At 39.7% G+C, this 18,481-nt stretch overlaps 2 protein-coding genes across 7 annotated transcripts in view; one reads left to right on the forward strand and one right to left on the reverse strand.

Annotated features, from left to right (window-relative positions):
• clec16a (C-type lectin domain containing 16A) overlaps positions 1 to 13,997 on the reverse strand; it is a 37,017-nt gene extending 23,020 nt beyond the window's left edge. The window contains exons 1-10 of one of the 5 annotated variants that reach the window (XM_046415195.1): positions 13,767 to 13,997; positions 12,881 to 13,009; positions 11,691 to 11,824; positions 11,443 to 11,591; positions 9,010 to 9,115; positions 6,733 to 6,738; positions 5,158 to 5,281; positions 4,398 to 4,572; positions 3,723 to 3,773; positions 2,926 to 3,042 (exon numbers count right to left, since the gene is read on the reverse strand). In XM_046415195.1, the coding sequence (XP_046271151.1) occupies positions 2,926 to 3,042; positions 3,723 to 3,773; positions 4,398 to 4,572; positions 5,158 to 5,281; positions 6,733 to 6,738; positions 9,010 to 9,115; positions 11,443 to 11,591; positions 11,691 to 11,824; positions 12,881 to 13,009; positions 13,767 to 13,840 (1,065 nt within the window). In that variant the 5' untranslated portion in view covers positions 13,841 to 13,997. Of the gene's footprint in view, positions 1 to 2,925; positions 3,043 to 3,722; positions 3,774 to 4,397; positions 4,573 to 5,157; positions 5,282 to 6,732; positions 6,739 to 9,009; positions 9,116 to 11,442; positions 11,592 to 11,690; positions 11,825 to 12,880; positions 13,010 to 13,166; positions 13,420 to 13,766 lie in introns of those variants that run through there. The other 4 variants (XM_046415191.1, XM_046415194.1, XM_046415193.1 and 1 more) reach the window with 4 other exon arrangements.
• A 105-nt stretch (positions 13,998 to 14,102) lies between these two features.
• Positions 14,103 to 18,474, forward strand: dexi (Dexi homolog (mouse)). Of its 2 annotated transcripts, none has more exons than XM_046415200.1 (3): positions 14,103 to 14,381; positions 14,646 to 15,213; positions 15,506 to 18,474. In XM_046415200.1, exon 2 carries the CDS (start codon positions 14,784 to 14,786, stop codon positions 15,051 to 15,053), a length of 270 nt encoding a protein of 89 aa, XP_046271156.1. In that variant the 5' UTR covers positions 14,103 to 14,381; positions 14,646 to 14,783; the 3' UTR covers positions 15,054 to 15,213; positions 15,506 to 18,474. The 2 variants fall into 2 exon arrangements, with proteins under 2 accessions (XP_046271156.1, XP_046271155.1); XM_046415199.1 differs by having other exon boundaries at positions 14,103 to 14,325.
• Positions 18,475 to 18,481: the final 7 nt, after the last annotated feature.

Consider the following 18,481-nt stretch of genomic DNA (forward strand, 5'->3'; position numbering starts at 1 on the left):
GTTATAAAAAGATTTCCCAAGATTTGAACATCTCACGGAGCACTGTTCAATCCACCATCCGAAAATGGAAAGAGTATGGCACAACTACACAACTACCAAGACACGGCCGTCCACCTAAAATTATTATTATGTAGCCAAGAGGCCCATGGTAACTCTGGAGTAGTTGCAGAGATCCACGGCTCAGGTGGGGGAATCTGTTCACAGGACAACTATTAGTCGTGCACTACACAAATCTGGCCTTTATGGAAGAGTGGCGAGAAGAAAGCCATTATTGAAAAAAAGCTATAAGAAGTCCCATTTGCAGTTTGCCACAAGCCATGTGGGGGACACAGCAAACATGTGGAAGAACGTGGTCTGGTCTGATGAGACCAAAATGTAACTTTTTGGCCTAAAAGCAAAACGCTATGTGTGGCGGAAAACAAACACTGCACACCACTGTGAACACACCATGCCTACTGTCAAACATGGTGGTGGCAGCATCATGCTGTGGGGGTGCCTTTCTTCAGCAGGAACAGGGACGCTGGTCAGAGTTGATGGGAAGATGGACGGAACCAAATACAGGGCAATCTTGGAAGAAAACCTGTTGGCGTCTGCAAAAGGCTTGAGACTGGGGCGGAGGTTCACGTTCCAGCAGGACAACGACACAAACGCTCTCCATCTAATCTGACTGAGCTTGAGGTGTTTTGCAAAGAAGAATGGGGAAAAATTTCAGTCTATAGATGTGCAAAGCTGGTAGAGACATACTCCAAAAGATCTGCAGCTGTAATTGCAGCGAAAGGTAGTTCCACAAAGTACTGACGCAGGGAGGCTGAATACTTTTGCACACCACACTTTCACTTTTTTATTTGTAAAAAAAAAAAAAAAAAAAAAAAAAAAAAAAGCTGGAAATCATGTATAATTTTTCTTGTACTTCACAATTGTGTGCCGTTTTGTGTTGGTCTTTCACATAAAATGCCAATAAAATTTATTTAAGTTTGTGGTTGTGACATGACAAAATGTGGAAAAGTTCCAAGAGTATGAATACTTTTTCCAAGCCACTGCATGACCCTATATTAAAGCTACATGCTTTCTCTACCCATTCCCACAGAATACTTAGAGAGGTCTTTTTAATCCTACCTGTAGCCAGACACACTTTTAAAAACAATGATATGCACTTAGGGTTGTTGGCAGTAGTAGCTGCTAAAAACATAGTGTGTCTGCTGTGAGATGTAAACCACAGACTAGATCAGTGGCTGCATGTGTTTTGCACCTGTTAGCTGACTATGTTCTGGTAAACTGCTCTCACTCTGAGCCTATGCTGAGAAATTAATGGAGGTCAGGAAGCATGTAAGGCAAACACACACACGTACACGCCCACGCCCACACGCATACACACAATATTTGCGGGTTAAAAGCATACCTGTACACAACTAAAACAGCAGCATGTTCTTTCAAATAAAAAAAAAAAAAAGACCGCCATGATGCTATGCAAATGTTGACATCATGTCTCAAACTGGTGCACTTGCAAGTAAACACGTGTACTAAAAAAAAAAAAAAAAAAAAAAAAAGAGAGTGAGAGAAGAAAACAAAAAAAACGCTTCTTCCAGGAAAGAGATTTGGGTTAGGTAGAGCCAGCTCTGTCACTGTTCCATCATGTGACCGAATTTCCTCCCACATCACACACAAACAAGTGCCATTTGACCACCTGCGCAGAAATAGAGCCCATGCCTCATCTTCGTCATCGCACAAAAACGCAGTTATCCTATGTTACTTATAGCTTGCAGAATGGATAAACATGCATCTGAACACTGAGAAGAGACACACTCAGGTTAAATGCAAGGAAACGACACCTATTGAATTAGTAACCAGTCTTCTAGTCATAATGAGAAAATCTTGTTTGACTCGTAAATAGAGAATAAGTGTTATTATGGGCCCTACTGAATTCTGTAATGCTTAGAGACAGTCAAGCTATCCAAAGCTTCTGCTAAGAGATGGTCAGTGGCAAAACAATAGAAAGTAGACCATGATTATCTAACTAAAAAGGTCACATGACACTCATATTTCAGCAGCTTCCACAGCATATGATCTTTTGGAAACTGCAACACACGTGTAAAATTGCGACCGTTGACGCTTTGTAGGTCCGCAAAACGTAGAGAAAGGAAAAAGCACTGCTGAATGAATTGCTGGAAGGTACTAGTTTAGGTCTGGCTCCCTCCTGTTGTGGTAGACCAACAACATGAAGCCATCACACCTCAACTCACATTCACTGAAATGGTAGGCCGCTTCTTACAACAGCCACAGGTCTAGCACACACACACACACACATACACACACACACACACACACACACACAGCACAGAGAATAACCACAAGGGTTCTCAGAAACGCTCACTACCTCAGTACACCCACCTGGCTTTACAAACAGATGGTCAAAAAACTCAGAATTGGAGAATGAGAAGTGAGGAGAATCAGATGGGGAAGATAAGGGAGAGGCAAGAGGGAGACAGAAGGAAACAGACGAACCAAGAGAAATAACATAAAGAAGCAAGGAGAGAAAGAAAGAGCAGAAGACGGAAATAAGGGAGAGAGAGTTTCAAAAATGTAAAGAAGAAAAACAATGTAGGTAGTTTGCATACTGCTGCCTTGATGTGGGTGAATCATGGAGAAAACCATGACCTCGTGATTTCATAACCACCTACACACACTTCTGGAACTCAAGTCGTTGTGTGTGTGTCCATGCAGTAGTAGGTGCAATTTTTTGTGTGTGTCTGTCTACTGGTGTGACACAGTACAGTCTGCTGTGTGTGTATATTGGTCATCAGTGGTTTTTAAATCAGGTATCTGAGTGGTGCTGATGTAGAACATCATGGTGTTTCTGGTTTGCATGCCAGTATGTACTGCGTTTTTACAGCATGTTAGTGTTGTGTTTTTCTGCACGTGTGTTACCGTGTTCTTGTGCGTGCTGTGTGTATCCGTCTGTGTTGTGAAGACGGAGAGGTCTCCATTGAGAATAACATCGGCCAGAGCGTTGACCATTGGCTGATAGTGGATGATCAGAAACACCTGCAAAACAGACATACATGAACATAAAAGTAATCACAATAACAAAGACTCTTTATAAGAGTTTACGAACCATTAGAGAGTGCCATAAGAACCATTCATTGTAAATAAAATGGACATATGTGTGTGGCAAGTTTTTTTTTTTATGAAGGAATGTTTGATTCTGCGTCTCATAAGAATGTTTAATTTGTGTGTTGACATTGTTACCCACAGACTAATAATAGTCTAATAATAAAGAATAATAAAGAACTAATAACAAAGGACTAAGAGATGATACCAACCATAACAAACATATTGTGTGGTGTTCTTCAGTCATCATGATACGAAAAACCTGGATGACGTTTAAAATGCGGTATGAGTGTAATGTCACTTTAAATTTAGGTGTGACTGTTTCCATGTGCACATGCTGTACTGAAGACTTCTCTATTAACAGATCTCTGTTTGTATTTAACTCATACACTCAAGTAAAGACGAGTGAGGTTCTTTGAATTTATTCTTCTATTCATTTTCAAGTTTTCCTTGTTGAGCACATTCTCTTATATGTGTTTCACACATTTCCTGAGGGATTAAGCTTCATGAAAAACAGGCAGAAAGACGGGCAGATTATCATCCAAACAATAAAACAGAGCAGCACATTGGTGATGGTAGCGTCAGGTTGGTGTGCAGGTGCACGTGTTGCTTACCTGAGACAACAGATAGAGGGACACCTGAGGGTTGATCTTTCTTTCTTCAGACTAAATAAACAGAAAAATTAAAAGGTCAGTTAATGTCCAGATAAAGGTTTAATAAGGACTATACTATATATGTATATATACTATATACATTTAAGCATTTAAAAACACTGTGGACGTGTTTTATTTCGGTGCGTCAGCTTGGCTGATGAGGTTTCAAACCTCTGAAGGCAGATTTTGATATTGTACTAAAACAGTATAAAACAAATGGAAAGTTGGAAAAATATGTTTAATAATTACAGCGTGAATTTGTAGAGAGCTGTCAGTAAGCTGTAAGCACACAGAATATGATGGTTCTTTATTAGTCATGTCCACCACTGACTGGGTGTACCTTCTCAAATGCTTTTCTCTATATTATATTATTGTAAATTTGTTGAAAGGACAACAACAACAGCCACATGATGAAACAACTCACCCACATAGACAAAGTTTCTCTGACGTGTTCTTTAAAACATTAGCCTATGGAACAACCCCTACGTGCATATGTGTTATAACATGTGCTTGACATTAACATTTTCTAAAAATGAAAGGAGGAAGTTGCTTTTATATGTCACAGGGGCACAACTTTGAACCTGTTAACATCAGCGTAACTTAATTCTTTTAGAGGTGTGTGTCAGGTTAACATACCGTCTCAGGGCTAACCAAAGAGTAGACATAAAGGGGCAGGAACAAACGGTTGAGGAGGTGGTCGGTCAAAACGTCGTTGAGGAATTCACAGTTGATGATGAGGATATCGTTAAGGTAATGGAGGTGGTCAAGGTGCTCAGCTACCAGGTCACTTAACTTCCCTCTGTTTTTATGTCTAGGTCACAACAAAGAGAGGCAGGGAGAGAGAGACTGAGATGTTATATGGATAGCAGAAGCTGTCAACACTAAAACACATTCAGGCATGAAAAGGTTATGACCTCTATGTGTTATTATTCATTATTTATATGCTTATACAGGGATATCCTTCTACCACATTGCACATCATTAAGTGGGCCAAACAAAAAAGTGCACAACGACAGGACTATTAGAGTGATATCATGCTTTGGTAGTTTTATATCAGATGGCCCGTTTCTGAGTGATATTCTTAATTTTGGCACAGAGCTGAATAGATGCATGTTTTAATGTAATGAGGGAAATTTAACACAAATGGCACTGTGATGCATGTGCAGATTCACAAAACAAAATATGGCATTGGGGTACTATGAGAAACCAAAAAATTTCAAAGCCATACAAAAAGGGAAATTACAGGCTGCATTCAGCGAGCTTGAGTTAAACAATATTATAATGCCATATATACAATGTATGATGTCATCTAATGAAAATGGTTACATACTCAATACAACACTGACGCCTAGAGGCCTGAGTGCAAAATAGACTGAGAACGACAGATACCACTTACTCTTCATCTGTCTGCACACACTTGTCCAATTCGATGACATGGCTGCCAATAAACCAGACCAGGTTGCTGAAATATGGAACTGCCGTCTTATCTCGGATGTAGTGCAGCATGTGCTGGTTGTCCACTGGAGAGAGTAGGGTCAGGATCAAGGTCTTGGTCAGGTTTGCTGGGCACAATCGCACAGGTATAAAATACCCACACACGCCCACACATACTCATATGTACACATTTAGGGCTGCAAGTTAGAAAATGAAAACAATCTCGGGGTGTGGATTTAGCTTACCAGACCTCTCACCTACTCATCTCTGGTTGAAGCTAGTTGCTCAAGACTACTTCAGCTGCAACTAGCATAACACGCCTGAATCTTTGACCAAACTGTCTGGGATTTAGTTGCATTACGGGTAGTGTAGAAACAAGGTATTTACAAGGAGGAAGAATGCATGAAATATATATATAAAAAAAACAATATTTCTGACTCTGCTGCATCAATTTTTCTATCTTTCACAAGACTGTCAGTGTTGTAGGAGTACAATGCTAAATCAAGCAAAAACCTACAGGAGGTTGAATTTATTGTTTTTGTGAAGAAACAAGGTCATAGCTAACTGATAGTGATGGTCACACTTGGCCTATAAAATAGATAGGCTGTGTGTCCTCAAATTGAAACTCCAACAGCAAAGGAGAATCTATAGATCTGATACCTGTGCTACATAGCATTTGCAAATATTTACTTGTTTTCCTTGTTTAAATTTGTCTTGAATAACAGCATACTGCAGTTTAACAGCCAGGGAACTTAAAGCAAAAACAAAACGTCAAGACAATCACAGGGAGTATCTGAGAAGCAATTTAGGGTTCTTCTGCTCTGTGAATGACAACTAAAACGTGAACACGCCCACGTTCTATCAGGTAGGCTAAAGGCAAGTAAAAGCTGATAGTAATTTCACAATGTCAATCCACACGGGTCAAACTGGGACACGTTGTTAATGAGCAGCCAAATTAAATGAATGAATTACGAAACAGCAGAAAACAAATAGACAAATCACAAGCTGAGTTCACAGTGTCATTCCAGCTTGGTCCTTTAGTGGATGAATTAAAGCAGGGGGAGATTTTGACCCAATAACCACAGAGACTAGAACCCATCACCAAAGCAACAAACCAACATGTGGGGCTCAGCTGAAATTAAGTCTGTGGAACATTTAACCCAAGAAAAAACATTAAAAGGCATGCAGGTCTTTCTGCATGTATGTAGGTGGGTGATTATAGAATGATTTACAAGAAGACAAATTGCAAAGATATTCATACCCATACATTTATAACAAATACACCACTAAAAACAAGTAGGGCTAGGTATCAATAAAAACTGATCAGTAATGTGGAATACTGACTCATTTTAAACCAATGTGAGGTGTTAAAATTGATATGAGTCTCATATTGACTGCAACAATATTGATTAAAAGTAAAGAAGTCAGCCAATTCGAATTTGCATCAATCAATGTACTGCAAAACAAACAAACAAAAAAAAACAACACTTGGATACCCAGCCCTCAGAAAAAGACTGAATGAATGGAACCAACTTACATGAAACTGGAGTTAGGCAGATGGGCGCGCAGAGGGAGGAGGGAAAGGGAGAGAGAGACAAGGAGAGAAAGAAGAGGAGGAGGAGGAGGAGTGGTTGTTGAAGAGGAGGAGGAGGGAGAGGGGGAAACAGACACAGGGTTAATGTGAGTAAAGGGGCGGCTGTGAAGGGGTGGAGGTTGGGAAGGTCCCCGCTGGTATTTTAACAAATAAACTGCAATGACATATCTGGAAAAGAAGTTTATGAATAACCTAAACATTTTAAAACTTGTTTCAGGATTTCACACAGTTGTTTTTTGGATTTTTTTTTTTAATGTCAACAAGATGAACCTGAAACAAGTAGCTTCCTCAAAAACAGGCTACATCACCAGGAAAAACATCACGTAATCTGACTAAAATATTTTGGTCAAAATCCTTTTCCAGGTTGCCATTTGTTGTGGTGCATGACCCAAGGAAACTGCAGGAAGCATCAAACAGCAACATGTCCAGCATTAAACTCTGAAAAAAACTTTTATTGAAACATACTGACATATTTTCAGCATTGTGATTCTGTCAGCTTTTAAAGTTAGATAAATAATAATAGAGATAATAAAGTAAATAAATTAGCAAAGGATTTGAAGGGTTTTGAACAGAATAGGCTATGGCTTTCACTGTATAAAATCAAAACAAAGTATAGCATATTTGTATCCTGTACATCAGTTGATGCTTCCCTCTTTGATAGATTCCTTACTATGGCATAGCACAATGTCAGCTCATCAATGACACATTCCCACACCACCAGGTTACTTCATAAATGACCCGCATTTCTAGTCTGGTTAAAGTCACTCGTGCTAACTGTAATGATGTCACTGTTTGGAGTAACAGAATCAAGAATTTAAGGACAATGTCAGACACAAAGTTGTACGGTGCAAAGTGTACATGCAGGATTAGACAAAACAGGGATGGAGACAGACAGGATGCCTTAGTTGATATTTCGCAGTGGCTGTATGTCAAGGCATATGTAATGTATAGTGAAGAGAAGCACGATATGTGGAGAAAGCCAAACTGGCTAAATGCACCACCACCATCACGCCTCCCTTGGAGTGACAGTGACAAGCGCAGAGCCTTGAGGAGCACATAGAGATGGCAAGAAGGAGAAGCAGAGGTCGATGCAGCACAGTGCAGATAGCAAGCAGGCCTCCTGTAGCTTACAGACTCTCAGCATCACTGGTGTGCTGCTCCTGTACCCACAGGACGTTTAGGTCTACCCTGACCTTACTTGCTGGGTAGAATGAACTTGCTGAAGAGGTAGTTCTTTCACAGTTAGTAGATATGTGCATGCGAAATCAGTGAGAACGTGATACTGAACCTTGTGGTAACACCAGGTGTTACACACACTTTTCTAACAAATGTTTTAAGCAGGGAAATAGAGCTTGAATATGTAGCCTACTGGCTCAGCACCGACAAAAAATGCTCAAAATTAAAGAGCATACTGCATATTAACGCAGTGTGTCTTGTGTATCACCAATCTTGACAGTGGGGCACTCAAATCTATCCCAATGGCTTTGCTGACCCAGTTGACAATATGAGAAAGAAGGCATTGCTGCACAGTGAAAAGATGCAAAGCAATTAATTCAATATTATACATACAAGTTTTTTTTTTTTTTTGCTGTTTTTAAACAAAAATATTAGATTCAGATGTAACCCCTTTGCAATCACCAACATTTTGATTTGTAAGTGTAATTTAATTGCATACTGCTCTCTGTAACTGTTACATTTTACATTTTGCTTTTAATTAGAACTATTGTTATTATTATTATTATAATTATTATAACTAGTTACTCCCCAGCACTGTTTGACACCTGCTATGAGACATTTGTAATTCTCTGACAGGTTGTTGTGAATACTGAACAGGTTTTCATGTAGTAGTTTAACTGCAATACCTTTCTTGAAGCTGGAATATATAAAGAACCATGTGAATTACCCATTAAAAAGGCATTATATGGACTACATCATGCTTCAAGAGAACCATTATTTTACACTAGTATGATGATAAATCACAGAGTAGAAAGGAATGATCACTTAAGGCCAGTAATTCAGCGGACCGTGAATCTGTGTATGTTGGTTAAAGCGTTACCTGTTAGTCATGCCCATGCACCAGAAGCAGCAGCGAGGAGAAGGAGAACAAAGAAAGGCGGTAGGCAGTCCCAGCATCCCGTGAGAGAGTTAGAGTGTGTATGTGTGTGTATGCGCACGTGTGTGTACGGTTAGCATGTGCACATGCATGTTATTGGCACTCACCTTTGTAGACGTTGAGTGTGATGGTGCGGACTGCGATGCGGACCATGCTTTCAGGGTGGTTGAAAAACTTAATGGCCTCGGTGTACAGGGCAAAGTCATTAGTGTGCTGTGTGTGGGAGACAGAGAGGGGGCGCCGGTGAACAAGGCACAGCATTGCACCGCCGCGCTCAGGCCACGAATGACCACAGAGAGAGAGACAGAGAGAAAGCAGCGAGTGGAGACAGACATTCTGGCCAATATCGCATTGTGATAAGAAAGGACTTAATGAGAGTATAGCAAACTAGTATTTAGTTCTCTGCTTAACTGAGAAAATGTTTAAGCATTGAGCTAAAGTGCAAGTATTGAGCTTTCTTTGTTTTCTTTTTCAAGTTTTTCTTTTTTTTTTGTTTTTACAGAAATTCAGGTTGGACAAATAAATACATAAATAAAGGAAGATTATTGTACAACAGTATGATAGTAAAGATGGAGAATTTCTCCATCCTTGGTCAACAAACGATCCATGAGTAAAACTGTGGAACAATCCTCTTATAGTATTTATGATGAACATCATGACTTGTAGAGGCTGCACTACATATCAAAAGATCATCATCAAGTAAAAGAACATATTGTAAGTTTTTTTAATTGGGTATCCATTGCCCGTCTGGATATATAACCAGAAATAGTGTAATAATATTATATTACATAATATAATATTCTTTATCTGCTACTCTAATACATTTTTTGAACCCATATATACATTTGCTTCAAGATTCAATACAAAATACTCCAACCTACTGTTGTTCCAGGTTGATCTCATATTACAGTCCCGCATGGAACAATCAACTTAGTAGCATCAATGGACTTTAAATGCTAACAAATAGCCCAGTCCATCCTAATAAAACCATCCACTCATTCTCAAACTGGCATTTACAAAAAGGACCAGTCCAGGAGGTGAGAACTGAGACTAGATGGTATCAAGGTTTAAGAAGGCTGGATATATATATACCAAACAGTCTTATCAACATGCCATCATGTTGCATTTAGTTAATTTGCATGTGACAAAAGGGCAGCTCTGTATCTTACAGTCCTCTCTCTCTCTCTGTGCCAAGGCCTGATCCTCTACTCAATCCTTCCTCAGTTGCTGAGACCTCCAGACAATCACGGCTGGGAGTCAAAAAGCAGAACAGTTTCCCAGAGGTCACAGGAATTGAAGAAATCTGACCCTGACACCAAACCCAAACCAAGAGTGTGCCCTCTCTTACAGTCTGTAACGTCTGTAGATCTGAGAGGAACCTAACAGGCTAAAGTGTTCAGCTGTTCAATAGCGCACCCTGGAGGAGAATAAACTATGAATCAATAAATAATAAATGAATTATAATAAATTAAGTGTGAGATAAACCATAAATAGTGTAAAGTGACTGTTGTGGACTAAATTGTGGAAATAAGGCTGCATTCTATTTATTTTGCCTTTTAAATGTTTTGTTTTCAGACTGACTCCACGTGACTGAGCCACGTTAATCCTCAACATCCAGAACTAAAAAAAATGTCATTCTTATCAATCCATAATCAATAATTATTTATATTGTGAACTGATAAGTTGAGAAAACCAATGCAAAACTATTTGTTATAGTTTACTAAACTGCATACATAGATTCTCTCAGATCTACACATGGGGTCTGGTTTTGGTTTCAGGGGTAAAGCTACCATCAACAGTACACCAATAACTTTTCCCAGTACACACAGGCTGATGGAAGGACTACAGATTAAGCAGAAACACTGAAAAGGTGACAAAATCGTTATTCAGGTGGTCAGTATTTTTTGGTGCATTTATTTTTGCAATGCTTTCAGAAATAAAAAATCCCCTTAAATGAGGGCAACATTGACACTGAGTATTTGTTTGTATCAGCTGATGAAAAGAAAAGATGATGGTGGACAAGATCAGCTAAACCAACTACACAGGAAGCCCAATCTGCTTTGACAGGGGTTGTGTGGTTAGCAGACAGAAGCAGCCTTGGCAAACGCAGCTGGGTTGCACAAAATGCAAATGAGAACTTCTCGACTTTCACCTCTTCCTTCCTTCTTTCTCTGTCATAGAGAGCGAATGATGAAAAGCTGCTGACACTGAATGACAGATGTGCCATGCCTCTCCTTTCTCTATCTTCCTTCTAATACCCCATCTATCTAGGAACTCATCTAGGGGTGTTCGATCTGACAAATTTACATTGTGACTGATCTTGAAGGGGTCCACAACATCAACATACCAATGCAATATTGTGTTTTAAGAGTGCAGAGTGCAAATGTACACTATTTCAAGTTCAGCTGTAGTCAACAGATCATTTCTAAACTGAGGGAAAAAAAAGACCACAATGTAGATTGTGGAGCACATTTGCGTTTAAATAAATTGTGATTTTTGTGCGTGTGTGTGCGTGCCAGACCATCCTCCCCTAGTCTCACCTCATTATAGAAGAAATGCACAGTGTGGTTGTTGAGTTTAAGTGAAAGCGTCTTGAGGAAGGAGATATAATAGGCCATGATCTCTTCATCCGAGAAGTCAAATTTGTGGACAATGATGGAGTTCACGTGGTTGTTTGACAAGAGGTAATCTGAGATGAGAAGACAAGAAACAAGAAGAGATCAGCTTGTTGCAATGCATTATATGATACTGAAGTTTCTAATCCTTCAAACCAGGGTTATTTACTCACACAAGGAAGTCTCATGGCTGATGTTCTCAAACAGTATGTTGAGGGTCTGAAGGAGCTGGACACAGACGTAGCGCCCTGACTTCTGACGCAGGATGTTCAGGAAGAAGGCAAACATGTTCTTCTCCAGGAAGAAGCTGTACACATATAGGATTTAATTCATGATGACTTCTAGTAATTTAATTATCACAAAGAAGAATGTTTGTTGTTTGCTGTGTGTTTTTGGACACTTGGTAAACATGCACACCACACACATGCACACACAATGTTCCTGATTTGAGTACAGTCAGTGGACAATAATAAGGGAAAAATAGTTTATCATTTTAAGCTTCATATGAATCCTGAATCTCACTTTTTGCTCATGTGCAAGTAAGCTTTCAAGATACTCTGTGGCTTTTCTCCTCTTAAAAGTAATTTCCTGTTATATAGATAGACAAAGGTGATTATATGCAACACTAACGGCTGTCTGCTTCTGATTAAAAGCAAAACGCAGCACACTGGTCTCATGAGCTTAATTCCCCTGAAACCTTAAAATGAATGAAATGCTTCAATGCTTTAGAATGAAAAGGCCTCAAGAGTGTTGTCCTGATGTCGAGATGCATTTCCAAACAAACACTTAAAAAATAACTACTGCTTTTTTATGTACATGTATGTTAACAGTTTCTTAAGTCATAATTTTACTACTATGTGCAAACCAGCTTAACAGGCAGGGAATAAAGAATTCTTTGCAGTTCCACTCAGTTTGAGTATCAGAGACATAATTGTAACTTAATTGTTAGCAATGTTGCTACATAGAAAGAATATGAGGGAATGAGTCTCGTTTGATTATGATTATCCCTCTAGTTAGTTAGTTATGTTAGAGAGAAGTTTCCAAGTTTAAGTTTGCCTGTTCAAACATCTCTAGATCAGGCGAGCAAATATGAAGAGTAAAAATAAACAATGAACAGTCTTCCGTAACTGACATCAAGGCATTCTTTGAAAATGCACAGTTCATTGGTTTAAAAATGTGCATCTGTTCAGAGGCATGAATGTGAGACTATCAAACGAGTATGAAGCAAACCTTGTCTGTTTGAACAGAGATTAAATTACAAGCACATGCAACGCTGTCACTTTGATTCCCATGCAGGAGTCACATCTGCGTACTACTAGCCACAGGTGAGGGATCTGGCATAAGGGCATTGGCTGGTACTTACTCAAATACAGAGCTGTCATTCTGGTCCCCCCATATGAGGATCTCTGTGATGGAGCGGATGGTCTCCACTAGAAGGTTTCGGTTGTGATCTGTCACTGTGGTGTTTTTGGTTAAGACATGGTACATATATCTGATGGCGAAACATTGAGGAAGATATATGGAAATGTGGTGAATGCACAGCTCAGATCTGATTCATGAATATGTACAAATCTATCTTCAAACTTGACAACAAAAAGCAGACTGCAATGACCTACAGACACATCAGGCAAGCATAATAAACAACCTACAATGAATCAGTCTTCATCAAGCAATACACCTCTACTAACCATCAAATTACACTGTACACTCATATGGGTGTTTTCACTTATTTTGCCTATTTAGTCTTTTTAGGACTGCCATGGGTGTGTGCAGCCTGAGCTTGACAGACATCTCCCTCGCTCTCCGATTAATTTGCTGCACCTGTTGTGGTGAGACAACTAAGTATTGCCATCTACTTCACCTGAGCAGAGGTCTGATCAGTCAGACTAGCTGAAATCACCTGGGCAGGCCCTTTTAGCCTTGACTTCGATTTTTAGTTTGTATGGATTTTCGATGTTAAATTTTTTTTCCAAATCCCATTAGAAAATAACAGGGTCAGTTCTGGGTAGGGTGGACTTCACTTTAAAGCTATCAGTTACAAGCTTGCTCACATCCATCTACATTTGCAGACAGAATACAAACGACACATAAAGCACAGATTTTAATAGGTGGCTGGACTAACATCTATAATTAGCTAGCTGACGTTACTGATATTTTAAGTGTTGACAACTCGGCTAACGATAACGACAGTCGTTCTCAACCGGTTGTCATAGAGGCTAACGTTAGCATGTTTAATACTAGCTACTCACTTCAAATGGTCCAAGGAGTGGATGTTTTTCGTTTTCCCCTGCCCTCCAACCCAGCTCCGCGACCGGCCAAACATGGTTAGGTTTTTAAAGGGGTTGATGTTTTGACAGGCCTGTAATTTTGCTCAGGTCAGTGTTCACATCTACCCATTACACCCACTTTCCCGTATAGATAGCTACTTAGCAAACAGAAGGTGATAGGCGGCGACAGCCGCGCTGAGGGGGCATTACGTTGCAGGTTTAATGACGGGTTTGTCTGGGAATTGCTGTCCTTTTCCTACGATGCACTCTTAGTACACCATACAAGAGATAGTGGAGGAAAACTACAACATTCACTTCCCATTTTAGCAGTGACGATCAATGCACGCGACACGTCCTCCAGAGGGAGGCGTTAAGATGATTGGCACCTTAAAGACCAATCACAGCAGATTCTACGAAGCAGTAAGCCAATCAGCTGCCGAGGCGTCAGACGTCGCTTGGTGGTCGGGACTGTTTTGATGCTGTTGGCAAAAATGTTACAAGGGACATTAACCTGTAAAAACATCAACAGAAGCGTTTTTTCGTGAGTGTTTCGTATTTTCCGGTACGGATGTGTATACAAGAAAACTCTTTGCTCGGGTAAATGTTCGCGTTTGTTGTCTCTAGCATTGCATGCTACTGTTTTTAGCCAGCTGGCATGGCGTGAATTCCGCAAACCCAAAGAACCAATGTCAAGAATGCGTCGAGCTCGCTAACGTGATATTTTGATACTGTCCGTCGGTTATTATTAGCTTTGAACGTCAGCATTGTCTCTTTAAGTCTACATGTGTTCGTTTTCTTCTTATCCGTGCAGCTAAAGTATCGCTAGTGTACTAAAGTAGCCGCCTCTCAAATACTTTACAGGTCGGGACGTGCCGAAATGGACGCCCCAGCCCCATCACCCCAAAAAGATTTTTAGCTGTGACACCAGCTAATCCAGTGCGCCACATCCTGGTCCCACATCAGCGTAAGAAACCTAACCCGTGGCTTATTTTCTTTTCTATGACACATCCAATTTATGCCCAACTAGATTCGGTGGAATCGCTGTTGGACGAACTCCCATATATGTTTTATCTTGGCCTGTTCTTTGTGAACGTCCTGATCCTCTACTATGCCTTTCTGATGGAGTACATCGTCCTGAATGTGGGGATAGTATTTCTGCCTGAGGACATGGACCAGGCGCTGGTGGACCTCGGAGTGCTGTCTGACCCGGCCTCTGTCCCGTATGACACGGATACGGAGATGGATGTGTTTGAGGGCTATCTTGAGTGACCGGCCAGACTTAGAAGAGGAAAAACTGGGAATTTAAGTGGTGGTGGTGATGCACACTGGGCCAGCTTGAACACACTCCCTGATCAGTGATGAGGGGAAAAAATGCCTCAAAGTGGATGCTGTTGCTGCCTTTTTCACACACAGACATATCAGTAAAAAAGTAAGCAGAGCACACAAGACAATGTTTTTAGATTTATTTTTTTAATTTCATTTTCAGAGTAAGAGGCACAGAAAAACGTTATGAACTATTATACCCAGAGTAAACACTAAAAATGTTTAAAGTTAAACTGAAATCAACAGGAGGTTTTTCTTGTAGTGATTATATTAACATGTTTTGTTACCCACAAAGCTCACTGTTTTATCATGTTACATTAATAACAATAACAAGTTAGCAAGTTATAAAAAATGTTTTGGTGATGATCTGCTGTAACATTTTTGTCACATGCCTCCAGGTTGTCTCGCCTCAAAAGAAGGTAGCCTAAGGAATACATGATCAGCCACTGTCCCATGGAAAGCGCACTCTGCACCGGATCAGCTGTCAGTCAGTCTGTTGCCATTCCAAAAGGTATTGCCTCCATCCAGGCAAAGTGGGGTTTGCACTGGCAACCGTGTCCCTCACTGGACACAATAAAAGACAGAAAGGAAGCACACTGTGCTGCATGTGGAAGAAGACAGCTGTCACCTGTGGATGAAAAATGAATGTTACTAGTGATTCAGGTCAACTGCATTTAAACTGAACAATTACCAAGGCTGTGCAAGATAAACTAGCTGACTGTGGAAGGAAGTGAATTGAAACTTGCCATCTTAGTCACAGTGTGATGTCTTTCACAGGGTGGCTCAGACTGGCAGGAAGAGTGCAGGAAAACAATGTCCACTGTAGATCTGTTGCATACCTAGTCACTCAGTCAAACAGTTTGTTTGAACCATTTCTCCTTTGAAGTTTTCAGAATACACCTTTAGTCTAAGAGGGGTTCGCTCGTCCTTCAGGTGTAATTCAAAATGTGTCTTTTGAGGTCAGGTCACCAATACTGTATGTCTGCTTCAGGGATGTACATATTCTCAGGAGCACAGTTAGGAACCTGTGCACTGGCAAAACACAATGCTGGACACAGGCCATGAAATTACAGGATGTGGGAGTTGAGAGCCCCCTTAAAAATCAGAAGTACCAAACCAGACTTGCCACTGTAATGCAGAAAGTATCTAAAGCGAAGCATTTCTTATAAAGAGTGTGTATTCTGATAATCACATTAGGAATTTGGAACATATGCAAATACTTTTTTCCACTTAAATTTAACAGTGTTAGATAAGTATTGATAGCTGTGATCACAGCAGGCCAAATGTGTCAAGCTGTCGTTATGAGTCGCGTCAAAGCTGAAAAATTTAGGAGAACCTCAGTGGTTCTCCTGATATTTGACTATTTCATCTTCTCTCTGTTGTGTACATGTTTTCTTTTATATGTTACAACTGTGCATTATACACAAACTCAATGCATGATATTGGTTTTGTGTGTTTTTTAAGAAATTGATTTAGTTGCCAGACTTCTGTTTTTATTGCACTTTTTTCTGTTTGAATTTAGAATGAATTATAAATTTAGAATTCATTTTGTGAAATGTTCCTTCTTGGCAATAATAATTAACTGGATTCAAGCATTGTGTAATTCAGTGGTTATAAGAATGAGAACATGCACAGAATCAGGTAATTCTTCCACCCGTCTGTTGAGTGTGGTTGTGAATTGGTGAAAGGAAACCACCTCGCGTCTGTGACATTTTTAAAGGGAGAATACACTTGACTTTCTTGATATTTGTAAGCCTTGGAAGCACTGTATGTAGTGTAATTCTGTGAAGAGCTAATTAACTAATCATTGATTTTGGAAGCAATACAGAGGAGCCAAAATTTTCTCATAGCATACAGCACTTTACTCTACCAGAGTAAACAAACTGTGCATAACCATCATTGCAGTGTGGTTTCTGAACATGAAATGGCTGAAGTCATAGAGACAACAAACATTTCAGAGTACTTGTGCATGCATGTTTCATCACCTAAACAAGCTTTTACCAGAATTTCATTGCCTGACTTCACCAATTTGTACATTAGAATTTATTAGAACAGTGGTTTCCAAAGCGGGGTCCTGGAAGTTTTTGAGAAGCTTCCAGGAGGTCATGCCTGTTGTTGTGAGTTTCACACACTTTTTTGATGCATCAGAGAACATTGAAAAGCAAAATTCTTATCAGATGGGGGACCCTGGAACAATTTCTCATCAAATGGGGGTCTGTGACATTGACATGAAAAAAATTGATAACCATCGTGCAAGGCAGCCTTCCACTCAGATGATGTTTCACCACATCCTGCCTGCTTAGCTCATAAAATATAGTGCATTAAATATCGACATATGCATCCACAGCCACTTTGTGTAATGCATTAAAAAGAAAATGCCGTGCTGCAACACCAGAACAGAGATGTCAGAAATTAGTGTCAAACACATGGATAACTGTTTTTCAAAGTTTGTAGAGTTCTGCCAGTGTTAATTGATTACTGATGATTACTGATAACCAAATTCTTTCTAATTTTAGTATTAGTTTGTTTGTTTTTTGTTGTTTTTGTTTTTTTTTACAATGAGTTGTTTATGCTTTTGTATAAATCATTGTCCATATTTTACCATCTTTGACAGGATAAAAATCCACCTGAAATGGCATTTAGATCACGTGATCACAAAAAGCTCAGGATGCTAATATTTATTAAATTATAAAAATAGGCCGATTTTGTTAAGTGATCAGATACATTAATGTCTGTGTATGCGTTGTCCAGATTTTTTTTGTTTGTTTGTTTTTTCAAAGAGAACATGGTGCTGACAGAAGCTTGGGGTAGTTTTCAACATAATTATTAAATTCTAAGTGAAAGTACAATAAAGTTTATGCTTGTATGAAATTGGAATTAAAAAAAGTCAGAATCAATACCAGATAAGGTCTTAGTGTAGATGAACAGTAAATCTTCAGGAAGATGCTGGAGGTGGACGACACTGACAGGCTGAACTGTGTGTTTTTAACTAATTAACTGTGGCTCCCCATCTTCTAAAAATTAGTGGCAAGTGAAGCAGTCAGAGGGAAATCACTGGTGTTAGTTACAGTCATGAAACTGTCATTTCCCCAGCATGATACCACATTGCTGGTCAGGTCCTGATCAGTTCTGCTCACAGTATCTTAGTTTAGTGGAAACCAATGAGACTTTACGAGGACTGCGACGGATGAGAGCTTCTGGTTGGGTTGATGGATGTATCGTCCTCATCAACATACCGCCTTTACCCAATGCTTGTGTCATCCCTCCTCATATACTTCTTTGCAGACATGCACATGCTATTATATGCTATGGATTGAGACAGAGTTTTATTTTCCAATGTATTTAATAAACTATGAGTGAATACTGGCTTTTTG

The sequence above is a fragment of the Scatophagus argus genome, chromosome 16, assembly GCF_020382885.2.
Source record: "Scatophagus argus isolate fScaArg1 chromosome 16, fScaArg1.pri, whole genome shotgun sequence".
In the NCBI taxonomy this organism is placed as follows: domain Eukaryota; kingdom Metazoa; phylum Chordata; class Actinopteri; family Scatophagidae; genus Scatophagus; species Scatophagus argus.